At 40.2% G+C, this 21,318-nt stretch overlaps 1 protein-coding gene across 3 annotated transcripts in view; it reads left to right on the top strand.

Annotated features, from left to right (window-relative positions):
- Nucleotides 1-20,179, top strand: part of LRRC7 (leucine rich repeat containing 7) — a 113,118-nt gene extending 92,939 nt beyond the window's left edge. Inside the window, exon 16 of one of the 3 annotated variants that reach the window (XM_050961001.1) lies at nucleotides 19,654-20,179. In XM_050961001.1, coding sequence (XP_050816958.1) covers nucleotides 19,654-19,761 — 108 coding nt within the window. In that variant the 3' untranslated portion in view covers nucleotides 19,762-20,179. Of the gene's footprint in view, nucleotides 1-12,108; nucleotides 13,811-19,653 lie in introns of those variants that run through there. The other 2 variants (XM_050961003.1, XM_050961002.1) reach the window with 2 other exon arrangements.
- The last annotated feature ends 1,139 nt before the right edge of the window (nucleotides 20,180-21,318 follow it).

The raw sequence follows: 21,318 nt of genomic DNA, 5'->3' as shown, positions 1-21,318 counted from the left end.
TACAACCCCCCGCCATGTTTTTTTTACGTGTCTCTTTTTAATTTTTTTTGTCTTCCCTGCTGGGGCCCCGTCGAAACTGTTTGAATTGGGCCCCGCACTTCCTAAAGCCAGCTCTGATCTCAGGCTCTCTGGATGATGTAGGTAAGGCTCTGTAAAGGACCCAACTATATGTAAACCCATACTTCGAATGGCAACAGATATAACAGTCCCATTTATTGTCTTCAAATGCAAAGCCAACAACAGAGCTACTCTGAGATGATAAAAAGCAGTTTTCCCTACAACTTTCTAAAATTGTTTACTTCTTTTAGTCACTATAAGTGTATGCAAAATTTTTTGATCTCAACAATTGTACTATTGTATAAATGAATAACGTCATGCTATTTCAGTGTTATTCTTTTGCTTGTTTCTTGTACGTGAATGAAAGCAAGAATTTGAACATTTTATTAACTCAAGTCATGTTTAAGTCACATTTTCTTCCCGTATAAGACCAAATTTCACTGCAGTCACATTTTCACAAAGGAATGTGACTGCAGTACTTTGCCTCTCCTTCACTTTGTGAATATCTTTGAAATACTCTCCCCAGAAGAACTGACTCCCCTTATGCTGGAGAACAAAAACATTTGAATGGCCTCAGAAGAAACCTGGGGCCTTTTTTGTCAAATGATTTCAAATGAAAGCTCTGCCTTTTAGTATGAACTATTTAAATCAGGTCCCCTGGTGTAATCCAGGCAAAGGCAAGGCAAACTGCCCTGACAGCATTTTAGAATTTCTCCACTGGTGGAAGATCAAGATTTCTCACTCAGAAGTAATAGCAAATAACTATACTTTTTCCAAAAAAAAAAAAAAAAAAAAAAGATGCTTTTCTACAGAATCTTGGAAACCATTATTTTTACCTGGAAAATGTATTGTCACTATAAATAGTATTTTCAGGCGGAGTGAGTATGTGAGTGAGGGAAGAGTGATTCTAGCTGTGCAAAAGGTTCATAGCAGACTTTGAACCCTCTTGAACTCATCCTGAGGTTGAGGTACATTGTATTTTACAAACTTCTATAGTGGGGCAATCTGCAGTTACGCTACTGTATCATACCTGCTCTACTGTTCTCAAAGGTCACCTTGCACTAGAAAGAATCTCATTAACTTCAACAAGCTTTGAATCAGGCCTTCATTGTTCCTAATTTGTTTGCAGTTAACATACATCTATATGAACTAATTTATTAATGTTATGTTATGTTTTATTATATTACTTGAAAGTGTTCCAGAGAGCAATGAATTAAAGAAATCAGCTAACAAATCTAAATTAAGTGTTTTAAATAAAAGACAGCTATAATTATAAAGCAGAACATTGATGGTAGGTTAAGTAAAGCAAACAAACAAAGAATAGTACAAAAAATAATGAGGTAAGAATGTTGTCTAAAGTTGCAAGCAATGTACAGAAACTGTGGAAGTATTCCTGATAGAATCCTTTGTAATTTGTACTGTTTTATACAAGTGTAGATGATGGATTCTACTATTCTGTACATTATTTAATCTTTATCTAGAGTGTACAGTTCAGACCTAGTTTAATTTCATAGTTGTCATGTTATCTCAAGTGATTTTTCATGATGTCATACAACAGGGACATTTGTTCACAAGCACTCACAGTACAGCATGTGAATGGCATTGAGTTATCTACCATTAACAGTAACACATGCTAATGGCACTCCTGTAATAAATTGTTCTGTACTTCCTACTTTGTAGCCTGATAATTGCAGAAGTGCAGTAATTTGACTGACCCCATGAGAGATAATTTCTGGAAATGCCCTTGTCACTAGGTTGACTCAGTGCTCTTTAGAATCAAAGCAACTGAGATCAAGAGATGCAAAGGAATGCTGGAGGTATAATAGCAGCAATACATAATTGCATGGGATGTCTGCTTTCGATTTTAAATTATGTGGAATTTTTCTGTTAATCTGGTCTGTACTCTTTCACTTATACATCAACAGGCAGGAGTCTTCATGATATAATTAAATACAAGAAAGACAAAACATATGTATTCCAAATAGGTGACAAGTATTAATAATAAATTTATCTGCAACTTTTGGAACTGCATTCTCTCTCTTTAATGCTGTCCATACTGCAAGAGTGAATGCACTGTAACTGAAAAACAGTGCAGATGGTTTACCTACCAGCCTAATTTATTATATCTTTTATACTTCTGATCTCATTTGAACAGTGACACTCAATTAGTTATGATTACTTTGTTCTTGAGAGGAAAAACAGGTTAGACGAAAATATTTATTGTACCTAGTAGACTGCGAGGTCTAACAACATGATTCATGGTGGTAGCTTAGAGCCAATTTTGCCTGTGAACACCATTCAGTTACCATAGGTAACTGAAAAACAGCTTCAAGTGAAAAACAATTAAAGAAGTGCAACTGTCTCCTGTTAGTGAACTACTTTAGCAAAGTTTATCGAGTTAATAAAATAGGATTGCATTTGACCCATATGTAGAAATGTGGAGAGAAGAGGAAGCACGCAAGCAGTCTTTCCTTCCCCACCTGTGCACCCTTAAAAGGTGTGGGAAGAAAGTGATGCTTAGCTTTCCCTCTTCTCTGTGCAGTGCCTGGCAAGGCTGGCTAGATGTGTCGGAGGAGTAAACTCAACTTCATGAAGAGGCATAGCAGTAGTCACAGTACCTGCCTCTACCTGGTTGGTGCCACCACTGGGAGAGTGCCATTCAGGCACAATGAAGTCAAGGGAGTTTACATTGCTGTTTTGTTCTAAAGAGTGACTTTCTAAAAACGGCATCATGGCATTCCAGGTTTGTTTCTCACCGTTTCCATATCAAATGTAATATGTTTTTTCTCAGTACCAAACTCAAGCTGGGAAGTAAACAAGGTTTTACTTTTGTACATTATCACCAGTAACAGACACACCCTAGGCAAATTATGTCCTCAGTTACCCTTGTGCAACCCTACTGTCTTCCAATTATACCTTCTCTTGTATCTGTACAATGCCACTGAAGGCTAATGGGGTTGTGCAGAAGTCAGTGAGTGATCTGACCTGCAGAACCTCAATTACTGATAATAGTGTGCAAGGATGAGAGAACCCAACTTATGCCTCAGAGTCTATGTAAATTTGCAGAATTGGCAAAGTATAATCTGTTTACTTTTATACAAAGCAAATTCAATATGGAATCAGTGAGACAGTAAACATGGAACTCCATATGCCAATTTTTTCAGAATAACTTTTCAGAGTAGGACTGCACATTTAGAAACTGAGTTTTAAAAACCATGATAGTGATTTGGAAATAATGATTATCAATCTTAAATCAAAATGTTTGTCCTCAGTTTAAGGCAGCATGAATTCCTTAATCATACAGTAAATCAGCAAGTTGCAGTAGTACTCATTGTCTTGCCTCTGATAATGTTTACAATGTAGTTTAAAATTATGGAAATAATAACCTGAATATCTAAATAATCTTTAAATTATTGGGTATATAAACTCAATGGTTAATAACTTGACATAAACAATTTTAAATACAGTATTCCATGACATGTATGTCTTTATCTGTCTCCTTAATCGTTTTATGAATTTTCCTTTAAGACCAACATACAATTGTATGTTGTATGTTCAAACGTGGGTACTTTCAAACTTTTGTTCCGAAAAGTTTGAAAGCACCCAGGTGATTGTGTGTGATATGTGACTTGTTCACACATAAATATCTACAGCTTTCAGAACTGTGCAAGCATCAGAAAGAAGCAGATCTTGGCGCCACAGCAGCGTAGCCTATTCAGAGTCAGACTGTTACAGATGCTCCAGAAGAGCCAGGTCCATATTAACATGTTAAAAAACAAGCTGGGAGATTTCATGCAGTCATGCGCCCTCCCTCCATGCACCCACAGGTTATGTTTCAGGGGAATTAGTTCTTCTCTTTCTGTCCATTCACCTCTAGTAGTGTTGGAGTAGTTCGCCTGCAAGTGTGGGGACAGATTGGATCCAAGCCAAACTATGAACCACGGTTTTGTTTTTTAAAATCAAAAGGTATTATTGGATGAAAGCTGCTTCTGTGTTCTGTTTTCACCCCAGTTGCCAGTTTGGATCTTCTCCAGCTATAGAAGGGTGTTGTTGGGAAAGAATAGGAAAAGCTCCTGTCTCATCACCCTTATCCCCTTGCCCAGTCCCACGTCATTTTTTACTTTGTCAGCTGTATGGTCCTTGCCCCTCTTCCCGTTTATAGCTGGCAAAAAACAAGACATTATTTTCATGAAAATTTCACCATATTTATGTTGACATTCCAAACTTTTAAATTTTTTAACCAGCTCTATTCCTGGACAACATCTAGAACAGAGCTGTCAGCTAGAGAAGGCCCAAACTGCACTTTGCAGAGTGACACCTGGTGACTAGAAATGTCTAGCGCAACCCAAACCCAAGATTGAGGTCCTGTTTTGCTAAGCACTAGATACACAGTTAAACTATAAGAAACAGTCCTTATCCTGAAGAGCGCAGAATCTAATAGGCAAAGACCGACAAAGTATTATCACCCCTCTTGCACAAATAAGAAATTAAGTCTGGTTAAGTGACTTGCCTCCGATCACAGACAAAAATTGAACTCGGATTCCCAGTCCAATATCTTAACCACAAGACAAGCTTGCTTCCTCACAGTGAAATGCTGGTGGATTCTTGGAGCATGCTCATTCTTAGTAGCCCTATTGCCACTTATAGCTAACTAGCTGTGTCAAATCTGAGATATAAATGTTTCTTGCTGTAGGTTGTGTATTTCAAGATTTCTCTAAAGACAGATATGCACCCAACCCTTCAGTGCACAAAATTCTCAGTGCTTAAACCGGAGTCTTGCATGTAGAGGGCTTGCTGGATTGGACTCATATACACTTAGGTCCTGATTCACAAAGGGATTAAAGTGCCTAACTGCCACTAACTGCTTAATTCCAACGTTTAGCTACCACTGGCATTCACCACTTAGCTGCTGCCTAATTCTGTAGGCCTCTCAGTCTGGCTTTCTGCCAGTATAGGCAACCAAACATCTGCTGCTGAGCATGCGCACATCTACCTCAGTGCTGATCTCAGTTGCCTAGTTCATGCCTAAGCCTTGGCGGGATTGTAAAACTAGGCATTGCCCTACTTTTGTCACCTGCAGGGCCTGATCCGTAGATGTACTCTCGAAGGCCAGAGGAGGGAAGTGATGGTCATACCTTTATAATCTTTAGCTGAGCGGTTAGCACAGTCACCCAGGATATGGGTGACCCAAATTCAATTTTCTGTTCAAATCTATATTTAATTGGTTATACACAATGGAAAAATTTCAACAGGAGGGACACAGAGACACCCCATAATAGCCCATCGCTCAGTGATTAGAGCACTCTTCTGAGGGGTGCAAATTCCTGCTCCACATCAGACAGAAGGAGGAACTGAACCATGTCTTGACTGACTGCTATAACCACTAGGCAAAAGGTAATAAAGTTGGGGGAAGCACCAGAACCCCTGTTTTTTGTTTTGGTTTGGTTTTTTTCCAACCCAAGAAAGGGCTTAGGCACCTAACTCCAGGAGAGGGTTCATGGCTGTTAATTCCAAGCAGAGATACGCATCTCCCTTTGGCCTGGATTTAGACAGCTAAATTCTTTTGAGAAGTGGAGCTTAAACTGCACCTATCTCCTCAGCATTTCCTACTGGCTGTGTGAGGCAGCTCCCTGTTCAGAGTGCTGGATTTTCTGAATCCCATTCCTAGGCACCTACCTCTCCCCTCCACAGAGTGGCAGGCAGAGGCAGCTCCAGACATTTTGCCACCCCAAGCATGGCGGCATGCCGTGGGGGGTTCTCTGCCTGTCGCTGGTCCCGCGGCTTCAGTGGACCTCCCGCAGGTGTGCCTGCGGGAGGTCCACCGGAGCCCTGCCTGCCGCGCGACCGGCAGAGCGCCCCCCTCAGCATGCCGCCCCAAGCACGCACTTGGCGTGCTGGGGCCTGGAGCCACCCCTGGTGGCAGGTCACCTAAGCATCACAGTACTGAGCATTACAAGGCCTCAGTCCCTTTGTGACTAGCCCTTTGGAGAGAGACAAAGCAGTTGAGGTAATATCTTTTATTAGACCCACTTATGATGGTGGAAGACAAGTTTTTAAGCTTCACAAAGCTTTTCCTCAGGTCAGGTCTGCCGGGAAGAGCTCTGTGAAGCTCAGAGGCTTATCCCTTTCACCAACAAAAGTTGGTGCAATAAAAGATGTTGCCCTACTCTCCTTGTTCTCTTTCGTATGCTGGGACCAACACAACCACAAGAACTCTACCCCTTAAGGTCATATTCTGCCACCCTTTCTCATGTAGAACTTTATTACTTAAGAAGTAAGCTACGACTCAGGATTAGAAAGCATGGTGGATTCTGGCCCTTCCGAAGTAATTTCTTACTGCTACACGTAATCATTGTTTATAATTTTAACAAAAAAGTACAGATATTAGATTAAGGCAACTTTACCTAAACTGTAGTGCTCACCATTAAGTTCCTAAAATAGGAATACAGAAAATCAAATCCAAAATATGTTAGATTCATATTTTGTTTTCCCTCAGTTTCAACAGATTTTGTTAATTGATTGTAGCTATCCGAATGTAAGAGAAATTAGTTAAATGTGTTAGAAATTCACTTTATTCCATGCCATCTGCTGTAATTTTATTAAAATGGACTGAAGGCAGTAGAAATTAAACTGTGCTTTAGTCTGCATGTAAGGCAAAGTGTCCTTTTAACTTTTTAAACATCAATAATATATCATCCAAAACAGCTTAAAGAAATAATTGCTGTGGCTTCTGAATTTTCCAAAATATTTATTGATTTTAATATTGCTGCCCTTTTAAAATCTGACTTGGTTTTAGTGGATCAGTGATGAAAGCCCCATATTTCCCAAATTCAGTTTAATCTCACATTGGCCAATGCCCCTCCTAATCTCTTCCTGGAGGAGGAGAGAGGGAGGATTCCCAGGACAGAGGAGGAGCCCTTGAAAGTTAACATAAATCAGTTTGGCTCACAGGGTTGGTGTGGTGAGAGACATTCTGTAGGAAGTAGCCAGCGTGCCCCTTTCAGAACTTCAGGGGCCCAACCACAAAGAGCATCTGCAAAGAGGCTTCTACCAGGATATGGAAGGATAAGAAGGGGAGTATGGTGCCGAGACAGCACTCTTTTACATCCTGTAGGCCAAGTACTCTGGGATCTGCTACCATTCACTCACAGAAGTGAAGTATCATGTTGTACTCTGACTGGAAGGAAGGGTTGAAGGTGACATACAGACATGAATACTCTCTCAAGGAACTAAAGAGAACTTCATTGCAGTAATGCAGAATTGGTCACTTTTTTTGATGCTCCTTACTTTCCTCAGGGCAGGGCTCTCCATAGCCTCCCACACTAGCCCTTTTTAGTCTTCTCCAGCTATCCAAACGTTCACTCATTATAAGGGGAAACTCTCCTAGCCACATTGAAGAGCCCAGGTGTCACCCCCACCACCAACTGCATCTCTCTCTCTCTCTCTCTTTTTCTGAGTCAGCTTTCCTTCCTCTACCAATTTTCATAGGAATGTAGGATTGGTAGGGACCTCAGTGGGTCATCTAGTCCAGTCCTCTGCACTGAGGCAGGACTACGTGATACCTAGATCATCCCTGACAGGTATTTGCCTAGCCTGCTCTTTAAAACCTCAAGGGACAGAGATTCTGCAACCTCCCTAGGTAATTTGTTCCAGTACTTAACTACTCTGACAGTTAGGAAGCATTTCCTAGTGTCTAACCTAAATCTTCCTGGCTACAATTTAAACCCATTACTTCTTGTTCTGAACATCTTTCCCAGTGCTTCAGTTTGGAACTGTACCTCCCACTTTAACTTTCTATTTGAATAAAACAGTCAGATTAATATTGTTTTAAACAAGCTTCTAGGACATAAACTTCTCCTCAGGAATAAGTGTGGAACCTATCAGAAATGAAGAACACTTATTAGCTGAAATAGATGGAGATACAGGAAGCAGCAGCTAGTAGCAAAATGACCACTTTAGGGCTACAGGTACTTCTCTCTGCCAAATTTAAAGTGTGAGGCCAACAAAAGGCATTTTGGAAAAAGGTTCCACTAGAGAATAACATGGAAGTTAAAATGGAGATCTTTTCTAGGGGAGGAGAAAAATTGTGTGTGCTGTGACTGAACTTCCCTTGCCCTCCGGTAGCATGGGTTACAAAAAATTGTTATTATGGTATTAGTATTTGGCTTGAATAGCACAAAAATAGCTTTCTTTGCTCATATCCATCCCAAGGAATTGATTGAAATCAGAGTTGCTAAAAGACAAACAAACAAAAAACAGATGTCCTGACTGGCAAAGTTGAGAAACATCTGAAAATGTGGAAGTGTTTGTATTTGGGGTATTGTTTCAATCCATTGTACAATCAGATTCCAAGTCCAAACTTTGGATCGGAATGGAGATATAGACTTACCCAGAGTTTGGAGGTGTTTTTATTGGTATATTAGGTTTGGGCCCACCTGGGCCTAATTCTTCACTGTCTTATTTGTGTACATTTGTGCAGAAATTGATAACTACTGTCTGAGTGTGGTTTTTCAACAACTTGTATACCCACCTTATAGTAATTTTATCTAGGCCGTGTTTCCCTTGTTTGCTTACGAGGATGTTATGTGGGACTGTGTCAGAAGCCTTACTAAAATCAAGTTATATCACATCTGTTGCTTCTCCCCAATCCACTAGGTCTGTAAGTCTGTCAGAGGACAAAATAGATAACTGTGTTTGCTTTTTCCAGTCATCTGGCACTTCACCCATCTTCCATAAATTCTTGAAGACAATCAGTAATGGTTGCAATGTAGCTTCTGCTAGTTCCTTAAGTACTCTGGGTGAATTTCATCAGCCTTGCTGACTTGAATACATCTTGTAAAAAGCTGCATTATTATCCTAAAACCACAGAAAGTTTAGTGGGTGTATAGGCTTTTTAAGATGCAATACGGTATGAAATTATTCTGGAGTTTTTGTACTCTGAAATTATCAATAAAGTTCAACTGAAAGAAATTGAAAATATAATTCAGGGATTTTAATGGGTTGGTTTTGCTCCATTTTAAAGCCATGAAGATGTTTACTGTCTATTGTTATAAAGAAGTCACTGAAATGAGGATAAAAGATGTACTAATTAATGTATTAGGTTAAGAATAATTTGTCATATGCACAGTAAACACAATAACAGAATTCTCTGGCTGTTATTAATTCATAGCTGAATATGACTGTTTAAACTTTAGGGCAAGATAGTTTTCTTATGGTTTTGATATGAAGAGTCCTGGGACTCAAGACATCTCTGTTCCATTCTCAGTTCTGTGTCAGACTTCTTTAACTAAATAAGGGTTGGTCTACAATGGAAACTTACATCAGCATAGCCCCCAGTGTAAACAGCATTAGGTCAATGGAAGAAGGGAAGTGAATTGCCTACACTGATAGGAGAATCCCTTCCATCAGCATAGGCAGTGTCTACACTGAAGTGCTACAGTGGTTCTGTTGTAGCGGTTTATGTGTAGACCTACTCTTAATCACTTAAACATTCTGTATGCCAATATCACCACTTATAAAAGGGGATATTAATACAGATATCACACAGAACTATTCTGAGGTTTAATGCATTAATGTTGGTAGAGTGCTTTAAGATCCTCAGGTAGAAGGTGCTGTATTGATGCCAAGTGTTAATTATTTGGAGGACGAAAAGTCATTTGTTTCTGTAGCTTCCTTTTGGCCTCTTTGTGGAACATTAAACAATATCTCATTATGAACCAGAATTTTCATATCTTTCTTCTGTCACTCATAAACTCATAGATAATTTAACTGCTTATCAGGTAAGAAACATTTATATTGTTATAAAAAATGGCAGGAACTTTAATAGATCCTTTTAGAGATGAATGACTATACTACACAAGTCCAGAAAACATGACAAGAAAAATATCTAGTTATTTCAGATAACTTTTACTTTCATATGTTATTGTCCTTCAAGTCCAGCAACATCAACATAGAGTATTATTTTCAGAGAGCAGCAGGCAGACAATTTTCATGCTATTTATATGAGAAAATGCAGAATGTGACTTTCCTCTGTAAAAAAAAAAAAAAAAAAAAAGTAAAAATAAAAAATAACGCCTCATACCCGCTTACATACATTGAGTAGTATCTTATCCTACAAGTAGTACCATTGACTTCAGTGGAACTACTCCAAGGGGCTAATGGGGGCAGAACCTTGCCCTGAATGAATGCTGACCCTCAAGATTATTTGCTACTTAGCAAGAAGTGTTTCCTATATTTGATGGGTACACAAAGTGATTGGGGAAAGAAAAGCTCATACTCAAGTGAGCATACTTTGCCAACTCTCAAAACAAAAAATGGAGATAACTTGGAGAAAAAGTTGGTTGTGCAAGATATAGTCTCCTAAAGGCAGGGTGTATATATGTGAAACCACTGCACACAGGGCTTACAAGTCCTTAGTATGTTTAATGTGATGAGCAGAGTGGAAAAAAGGGGACCTGCTGCTCTATAGGTAGAAGCTGTTGAAGAAGGATGAGCAAGTCATGCAAATGAGCTCCTGTCCACCCTAGACCTCTGAGCAGTCCTGTGCAATTTCTTCGGGGCTGTGAGGGATGCAGGAGTTACATCCGCCATGGAAATGGCAGAGGATGAGACCTCAATCTGCACCTTGCAATAGTACTAAAGGGGGGACAGTGGTGGGCCTCCTCCACTTGCCCAGTTTTCATGGGAAGAAGGAGATTTTTAGCTCAATGGACTTTGTCACTGATCTGTGGCTAATATAGTGTTTACACAGGCTGGGATTTCAAAGGAGTCTAAGGGAGTTAGGTGCCTAACTTCTGTTAAATTTCAGAGGGATTTGGGTGCATACTTCCCATTAGTTCCTTTAGAAATACCAGCCAAAATCAACAGAGGTTGCAAGTGCTGTGCCCCTTCCAGGATCAGGTGCAATATCTGTCATGATTCCACCAAGGGCAGTCAGAGCAGAGGCAAAACCAAAGCTGGGATAAGAGAAGATTTTGTAGTCAGGTCCGGCCAGGGTCAATGCCAGGGGTCCAAGTCTGAGTCAGGAGTCAAAGTCCAAATCAAGGCAAAGTCAAACCAGTGATTCATGTGCAAAGCACAGTTATGGCAGCTACAGAAGATCCATACTGTTGTCTGTATACTTCCTGGAATACCGCTTGGGTTTATACAGGGCAAGGAGCCACAGGGTTGCTGTCTGTCAAACCCTTGAGACAGAACTTCTCATGGTCTGGGTCCACAGCAGATCATAGTAAGTGAAGCACAAGTTAGTTACAGCTCCTGCTGAGTGACAACATGGAGCTGCCAGCTGCCTAGTAGCTCTAGAGGCCTAGGTTCTAGACTCAGATTTTATGGTCAAAGGGGACCATCGTGATCTTCTAGTCTGACCTGCACATTGCAGGCCACAGAACCTCACCTCACCCGTGGGGCCTTACAGTATCACTCTGTTTCCAAGGTGATTGTATGTGCTGTACTGTGCATTCATCTTGAGACAAATGTGGCTAATCCAGTTCCTCTGAGCTAGGAAGTGTATCTAACCTATGGGTATACAACAAACAGTAATGGGTCAGAGAGTAGCCCATTTTAGCTTGAAGAAGCTAAATTTCCATCATCAAGCTGAAAGGTGTTTGAGGTAATTTCCCTTTCTCTGTTGGATTTCATCTCACTACCAGATACTGCTAAATCATCCGAACAGAGATTATTTACCACTGAATCTTAATACCTCTGACAAGCCAATATGAATATTGAACTGTACTATTAGAGTCTGAGTTAGACAGTAAGTAACTGGGGGCAGGGACTGTCATCTTAAATATTTGTTCTGCACCAAATGCACGGCTGACACTCAGTAAATAATGTTATTAATAATGATAACATAGTGGCAAATTATCCAGAACCCAGCCACTATGCTTTCCTTTTTCAGATTTCAGAACCTGGCCATTGCTTAAATTCTGGCCAACAAACTTGGGATGGATTCTTGGTAAGTCTTCCATTGAATTAGACTTGATTAGGATTTTTCTGTAAAGATGGTGTAAAAGATGAAAAAAATGTTATAAAACATATTTCTTTTCATTGCAGATGGCAGTGAGAACACATGAAGAGGCAGATACTTCCTGATCCCATTTCATTGCCAATCTTCTGTCCTGAAGAAATAACACAGTCCATTGTAGAGCATGTTTAGAATGTCTGAGGTATCAAAAGTGAGATTTTTGTGTGTGTATTGGGGAAGCTGTTTAGCTTGCCCCATGAAAAATGTGTTGGGTCTTTGCAATAACATGCATGCTATCTGATATGGCTCATGAATGGGGAACATTTCTCCTCAAAAAGCCTGCCCTTCCTGGTTTTTTTTTTCTTTAAAAGTCAGCATTGAATTTTTTTAGGAATGGTGGGGAAATAATGGCAAATATACAGACCCAATCTGCAGTAGTTCCCACTGAGTAAATCAAGTTACGAATGTTTCAGGGAAAGACATTGGGCCAGCGCGAAAGATACAGGGAAATCACATGCTTTGCACGTGAAGAACTGCTCATTACTGAGAAGTGTCCCTTCTTTTTCAAGGCCATTCAGCTGTAGGGACTTTGGGATTGATCGTATTTGATTTCTCAGTACAATAGCTCCCTATCAATGTTCACCATCACTAGGTCAGAAAAATCTCCAGATTTGACACAGTGTACAGAGCAACAGCAAAACAAAGAATGTCTTTTCCATTTTTTCTGGAGTCCTGACTGGGAGCAGCTGAAAATATCCATTCAGAGCTACAGTGCTTCATGTCCTACATATGAAGTTTGTGAGTGTTCGTGGTCTCTTGGCTTCCAGTCAAGGCCTCCAGGTTAAAAATACTCCCTTTCTTAACTGCTGTAAGGAATGTGACTAAGGCCTGGTCTACACTACGCGTTTAAACCAAATTTAGCAGCGTTAAACCGATTTAACCCTGCACCCGTCCACACAATGAGGCCCTTAATATCAATATAAAGGGCTCTTTAAACCGGTTTCTGTACTCCTCCCCAATGAGAGGAGTAGCTCTGAAATCGGTATTGCCATGTTGGATTAGGGTTAGTGTGGCCGCAAATTGACGGTATTGGCCTCCGGGCAGTATCCCACAGTGCACCACTGTGACCACTCTGGAAAGCAATCTGAACGCAGATGCACTGGCCAGGCAGACAGGAAAAGCCCTGTGAACTTTTGAATTGCATTTCCTGTTTGCCCAGCGTGGAGCTCTGATCAGCACGGGTGGCGATGCAGTCCCAAATCCAAAAAGAGCTCCAGCACGGACCGTAAGGGAGATACTGGATCTGATCGCTGTATGGGGAGACAAATCTGTTCTATCAGAGCTCCGTTACAGAAGACGAAATGCCAAAGCATTTGAAAAAAATGTCCAGGTTATGATACAGAGTCCACAGCACAGTGCTGTGTGACAAGCGTAACGAAAAGCCAAAGAATCAAATCGATGCTCATGGACGGAGGGAGGGGGGACTGAGGACTCCAGCTATCCCACAGTCCCCAAAAAGTATTTGCATTCTTGGCTGAGCTCCCAATGCCTGTAGGGTCAAACACATTGTCCGGGGTGGTTCAGGGTGTATCTCTTTAATTTACCCCTCCTCCCCCTCCGTGAAAGAAAAGGGAAAAAATTGTATCTTGACTTTTTTCAATGTCACTGCATGCTGCTGGTAGACAGAGTGCTGCAGCACTGAATAGCAGCATCTTCTCCTTTCCCCTCCCCAGTGGCAGACGGTACAGTACAAAAGGACTGATAGCCGTCCTCATCATCATCCCATGCGTGCTCCTGGCTGGCCTCAGGTGAGGTCGGGGGCGCCTGGGTAAAAATAGGAATGACTCCCGGTTATTCCCGGCAGATGGTATAGAACGGCTGGTAACTGTCCTCATCATAGCAACTGGGGGCTGAGCTCCATCCGCCCCCCCCCTTTCATGTGTAAAGAAAAGATTCTGTACTGCCTGGACTATCATAGCAGCGGGATGCTGGGCTCCTCTCCCCCCAACCATTTAATGTCCTGCCTGGACTATCATAGCAGCTGGAGGCTGCCTGCCCCTCATCTCACTAAAAACTCAGTGTTTCTTATTCCTGCGTTCTTTATTACTTCATCACACAAATGGGGGGACACTGCCACGGTAGCCCAGGAAGGTTGGGGGAGAAGGGAAGCAACAGGTAGGGTTGTTGCAGGGGCACCTCCTAGAATGGCATGCAGCTCATGATTTCTGCAGGATCTGACATGGAGCAGCTGTGCTCTCTAGTTCTCTGATGCACTGGCTCTCAGTACACTTGCCCCATATTCTAGGCAGGACTGACTCTATTTTTAGATAAAACATAAAGGAGGGAATGACCCTGGAAGTCATTCCCATTTTTGTCTTTGCGCCCCCGGCCGACCTCAGCGAGACCAGCCAAGAGCAGCCATGACAGCAGCAGACAGTACAGAAGGACTGATAACCGTCATCTCATTGCCAATTTACAATGGCACAGCAGGCAGTACAGAACAACTGGTAACCATCTCTGCTCCCTTGCAAAGGCAAATGAATGCTGCTGTGTAGCACTGCAGTACCGCCTCTGTCAGCAGCATCCAGTACACATATGATGACAGTGACAAAAGGCAAAACAGGCTCCATGGCTGCCATGCTATGGCGTTTGCCAGGGCAATCCAGGGAAAAAGGGCGCGAAATTATTGTCTGCCGTTGCTTTCACGGAGGAAGGAATGAGTGACGACATTTACCCAGAATCACCCGTGACACTGTTTTTGCACCATCATGCATTGGGATCTCAGCCCAGAATTCCAATGGGCGGGGGAGACTGCGGGAACTATGGGATAGCTACCCATAGTGCAACACTCCAGAAATCGACACAAGCCTCGGTACATGGACGCACACCACCAAATTAATGTGCTTAGTGTGGCCGCGTGCACTTGACTTTATACAATCTGTTTTACAAAACCGGTTTCTGTAAAATTGGAATAACCCTGTAGTGTAGACGTACCCTCAGAATGAAATGTCTTCCTTCAGCTAAGACGGAAGGATTTGCTGTACCTTCTGAAGCAGCAACAAACATCTGAATCAGAAATGATGGTAAGGAAAGAAAACTGTGGTAGGAGCATGAGTGGAGATGAGTCTTCAATTCCTTGGCTGATTTTTCTATTCTTTTTGTTGCCTTTTGTGGTGCACTGAGTCTCTAAGCCTGTTATGCAGTTCAGGTGTAGAGAAATTTCTAGTCTACTTATGCAGTTGCCTTCATTTGACTTGACATTGGGCATTCTGAAACTCAAAGGTTGCTCTGTAACAGATAAAAAAGGAGGTCTCCCTTAGAAACAGAACTGACGGAAGTCAGAGAATTTAGCATAAAATAGAGTTACTGCATCTGATTCCCGACTGCCTATTTCCTTGTGCAGTCAGTTACTGCTAGGCAAAATGCAAGTAAAACTACCAAATCAGAATTCTTCTCTTACACTTGGTTAACATTTTACACCCATTTTGCAATAACTTTGCATTATGTAAGTGCCATTTTCTTGGATGTAAGATTTTTTTTGGCCTTGAATGATCTTGGTAACAAAATAATACAAGTCTATAAACTACCCACTGACGTTTAATGCCTGGGCTACATTTGGAAAAAAACTGTAGGGATTAATAGGCATTTATTCTTGATTTATTTTTTTTTTTGGTAACTGAAAGTTTGTCATTCAGTAGAAGCTGTAATATAATCTTCCTCAGAGCATTCAGTGAAGAATTACCTTCTTTCAAAATGGTTGCCATCTCTCATTGTTCTCAGTAGGCGTGACACCACAGTGACATCATGAGGGGGGTTGGGCAAAATTACTTTGTCATTAATCATCTCTTTAATTTAATCTGGGCTGTGGACACTAAAATGCATTAATCCGAATTGTATGGTCATTACTGTAGGACAGAGTTGTTCGGGTGTCCTCACTGTACATTTCTATACTTTAATATGTTTGGATTTTAACTTTAATTGTAACTGAATTTCCTGGATTTGTAATTCTTTGTTTTGTTTTTATTTTATTGGTTTTTGGGGGGAGATAATTACAACATCCCTGTAATATATTTTTACAGTAAATTATTGATAAGTACTCTCAAACTTGCCTCCGTCTTAACATACTGTTTTTGTCAGGAATTAGATCTAAATAACTATACAGGGTACAAGGCAATGGAGAGCAAGGCCCATAAATCCTAGATATACATGGATTTAATAGCATGTGTTACAGGGAGTGGGGTGAATACAGCACATAGGCTGAAAGAAATAGAGGATTCCTGACTGTCATTTATCCATATGTTACCTAACAGAGAATTTTCTTTCCAGTTGTGGCCTGTTTCGGCTGCTCTGGAAGTGTAAGAGTGTGGAGAAAGTGGATAAGGAAAAGTTATTTACTTATTCCTATAACACAAGAACTAGGGCTCACCAAATGAAATTAATAGGCAGGTTTAAAATAGGTTTAAAACAAATAAAAGGAAGTTCTTCTTTATGCAGCGCACAGTCAACTTGTGGAACTCCTTATCTGAGGAGGTTGTGAAGGCTAGGACTATAACAGCGTTTAAAAGAGAACTGGATAAATTCATGGTGGTTAAGTCCATAAGTGGCTATTAGCCAGGATGGGTAAGGAATGGTGTCCCTAGCCTCTGTTTGTCAGAGGATGGAGATGGATGGCAGGAGAGAGATCACTTATGTTCTTAATGCGGGGTAAACTGGCACCCTGGGAAATACTCCCTCTGTAAAGAGGGTTTCTCCAGTGACTATGGCTGGTCCTATGCAACCCTCACTTGCAGAACCAAGCATCTTGTGGATGAGATTGCACAGTTCTTTGGCTTATTCTAAGTGAGTGGAACAGATTGCATGTAGCTGTGTGACTTTGCTGTAACAAAGATCAGCTCATAAGGTCGCTGTGTATAACGCTAGGGGCCAAGGAGGCCGCAAACACAGCCCTGAATGCCAGCGTGTCCTTTTGGGGGGTTGCTTTTTGACACACCTTTTAAACCTTTTTCTGCCTGATATTTGTACCCTGTTTCTCAGTGCTAAATTACATTACTGTATGAAGCAAAACAAAAATTAATAAAAGGAGTTGCTCTTTAATGTTGTCTTTCTTTTCAGCATGCTTCTGCCTGTTACTTCTTTACTTATACCTTTAAAGTACATGTACATAACTGCTGTGGCTACTACGCTGTTATTACATGGCACTTTTCCTACCTTCTGTTTTCCCACTGTCAGAAGTTTGCATCCTGAATCTTTTGCATTCATTATGCATTTTTGTGTTGATGAAGATTTCAACTGTGCGGTTGCCTCTCAAATGAGATCTTCTTCATGTTTCATGAACAACCGAATAAAATGGACTCTTCCATTTATTCAGCATGGGTAGGGACCTGATCCTTTGCTTTTTCAAGGCAATGGATGTGTTCAAGTAGAACAGGATCTGGACCCACATATAGCTTCTTCAGAAATTGCAGTCCCACTCACATATTATCATTTCTTTATTTTTAATTTATTAAATTTACTTCTCCACTAAATTTCAAGCCTCTTTACAAAAATGAAAAAACAACAAATATCAGAACAAAATATACTTCTAGCCCAAACCAGTTGGAACCTGCTTCTTCAGTCACCTCTCCTATCTTTGACAAAAGCCCATGTAAACAGATGAGCTTTTGTACCTTGGACTTGCATAGACCAAGAGTGGAAGATCTTCCATCAAGAGATCTTGTTACTTGCCCCTAGACATTCTAATTTAGTGACTTAGTAAAACTGCCACAACTGATGACAAGTTTGTGTAGAGAGTTGCATGTATGAGAGACACAACATCTTTTGGAATTTAGGGAAGTTAATCCAGATTTAGACTAATGTAACCAAAAGCAGAATTTGGTCCATCTAGTTCACACCAATTCTGTCAAAATATAGCATTTTTTCCTTGGGATTTATAGTCATCACCTATTATTTTTTAAAACTTAATGAAATCATGTTTTTATAAGTAATCTATTCATGCTTTAAAATTCCAGACCCCCTATCACATCTACCATTCAGCTTTCTGTGATGGGCCTGAATTCAGTGCAGTTACTCCTGATTTTTCCTAATGTAAATAAGAACAGAGTCTAGTCTAATACAACATACACATAATTTTTTTGGTGTAATTTCTTGGACGCAACAGAAGATATGATTAAAGCACTGGCCTACAGGAAAAAGTGCAGTGAAGACATTCTCCTAAACACCATGTGAGCTACAGCCTACCAGCAGTCAGAAGTGGATAAAGTACTTGAAACATAGCAGAAATTGAAATAATCTACGGTCACACATCTTCTGGACATAACATGAAAACACTGAAAGGAGGCAGAAATTCTATGGCCCCCAAGAACGTGCAGCAAGAGAGTACTGTGGCATTTTAGCCATGTGAAAGAATGCAGGACTAAATAATAATAATAAAAAAAAATCCCTCTGGACTGTCCTTTCTAGCTGGCAAGGTCATGCATACAAGGGAGTATATGTGACTGTGTTGTGTTGGGGCCATGTTGTGACTGCTGCCTATAGCAGTATGTGGAGTGATCATACACCTGGAAATGCTTATGTCATGTAATCAGTAGTCTTATGCTTTGACACATTTACCTTGGGTAGCTTGTCCACCTGGACAACTGGTGTGGTCTGCCCCTATGGTGATATGCCTAGACTTAACTCAAGAGCTGGATCTTTGTACTTCTGAGGTGGGAGTACCAGCTCTGTCTGTTACAGTGTCTAGATACTACAATAGGCAAAGTAGAGATTAGATAGAACTACATGTAAACAATTTGCTCAGCAGTATCTATCCTCATATTACATAGTTACCCATCTGCCACTTTCCCCGTCATTGTAAACTGCTTTTCTGTTAGTAGTTAATGATGCATTAAGCAGAATTAACTTCTGTGGAAATGTCATTTGGAAACTACAGGGAAAAAGCACTTTATAAATTGCTAAGATTACTGATAGATTCAGAGGGCATGCTTCCTGAGTATAGGAATCAGCCTGCAGCCCCTCTGCGTGCAGGACTCCCAATAGCTTCATTTAGGAATTCCACACAGAGTAACTTCACCATCAGGCTCTCACTGCAGATAACTCACTCGTTATTCAACTGACATAGCCGCTTTTTCCATATAGAGTCCTTCCCTGAGTGTTTGCTGTGTTTTCTCTCTTCCGTCAACACTAGATGATGGTAGCATAACATATACATACTTGGCTACATCTGCATGCTTGGAGACCTCTGGAACTAACTTTCTTATGCTTTGTCATTCACCAAACCATGCTTGCTGGGGTAACATCTATTTTATGTATCCTGAGATTAAATCTGATGGTCCAGTTAAACTCTAATTTTATAGCTCTAACTGTTGTGTAAGATACTGTTATAGCAGGATTTTTTTTTAAAGTTATAAGAAGTGAATTGTTACTCTATTATTTAATTAGAATGTTATTGTTATTCTCTTCAAGGTATGGAATCACATTTCCACCAATCAAAAGTAATCACAAGTAGTCCAATGTTCTTTTTAATCTTTGAACCATCAAGTTGCTTTTACTTCAATTTTCAGCTCTCCCCCCAAAAAGGAAAAGGTGCTAAACATAACTTCATTTGATTGTTTCCTGTTTTTATTTGTGTGTTACAGGCAAATGGACACAGTTTTGTACATATGGAACATGAGAAAGCTGTATTACTACTGAAGAGTTTCCAGAATACAGTAGACCTAGTTATTCAACGTGAGCTTACTGTCTAAGTATTTTTTATAAATAGTAACCATATGTCTAGCCAGATCTAACGTTCAAACAGAAATTTATACATAGGAAACAAATTTTGCCAATTGCTGGACCAATGGCAAACATTAGTGCCAAATGTATAATACTATATGTCAGTACTGCGCCTCTTGAAAAATGTTAACTATATAAATATGATGTTCATGTGGTTATGTATTAGTTTTAATTGTCAGCCTCTGGCTGTGCATTGGTGCAGTTTCTTTTTTAATCAAGTTACTTCTCAAAGTGGATTTCATAAACTTCAGACCACAGAAGCACACACAAGCTCTTTATGAATTCTGCTGTCCATCAAATATACTGCCTCCAAGTTGTATATATCTTTATAAAGAAAAACATATATTGAGTTGTAATTCCCATAAAATATTTCTATCACCAGTGCTATACTAAAAGAAAGAGTATAGAGAAAAAATATTTTCATAGACACCACTAAGAAAGTAAATATTAAATTTGAACTTTAGTGTGTTGATTTTTTCAATGCAAATATATATGCCTTATAGAAGTAACTGTACAAGTACAGTGATTAGTGCTGAGTCCATACTAATTAGCTGAATTATTGCAATACAGGGTGAAATACGTAAAGTATACTGTCAAGCCTGGGACCTAAACATAATAGTCTAGGCAAAATTAATTTCTTTTGTCTGATCTTTTTAGCTGATTACGTGTTGAAACAGACTTGATAATTTCAGATAGTGTTGGTTCTCAAATAAAAACAGTGAGTGATGGGTGGCAGGAAAACCTAATGCTTTATTTTTGTGAATTTTTTAAATGTTTTTAAAATGATAGAGCCCTTTAAATAAACTTTGATTCCCAATCCTCCCACCAGACCATAATACCCCTGAGTAAGGAGGGCCAGAGCTAACCCTTTGTGGGTAGCAGTCCCATTGAAATCAGAGGGACTACTCAGTCAGGTACAATACATTGCTAGTAAGACTAGATGACATTTAAAACAGTTTCTCTCTGAGGTGTGCTATATAAATACCAGTAGGTAAATCTCAGTGCAGGTCTAAGGGGACGGGAATAGACACAACACAAAACTACATTACATTGGTGTTATTTCAGTAATCCAAGCTTTAGTAATTCCTACAGCTGACAGCATGGAAAATCAATTTCTGTGCCATGGATGCTGCAGATTTTGGAGTCAAAGGAAGCTTGGCTAAGTAAAAGAGCTCTGGTAAGTGAGCAGGAGTTCAGGCTTTTCATTCAGACAGTAGTTGAGCTTCAAGATGAATCTTCCCCACCCCAACCCCCCCAAAAGCAAGCATGATTCTCTATGTAGTTTGTTGTATTTATATACAAATTGACAGAGAGGATGCTCATATTTTGAGCAATGAAGGAAGTCTTCATTGTGGCTAATTAGTATGTGGTGTTCTTGTTTTCATTAACACACCTTTTGTCTTTTCTGGAACGATTCAATAGATGCAGTTAGGAAGTCACATATGTGCATGGATACCTTGATTCAGCTATCTTGTTAAACTTGAGATTCTAGGGCAGGTGCTGGCAGCAGATGAATAGCATATATA

This window comes from Gopherus flavomarginatus, chromosome 7, assembly GCF_025201925.1.
Source record: "Gopherus flavomarginatus isolate rGopFla2 chromosome 7, rGopFla2.mat.asm, whole genome shotgun sequence".
NCBI lineage: Eukaryota > Metazoa > Chordata > Testudines > Testudinidae > Gopherus > Gopherus flavomarginatus.
Note: the sequence above shows the minus strand (reverse complement) of the source record. Positions and strands in the feature narration are given on the sequence as shown.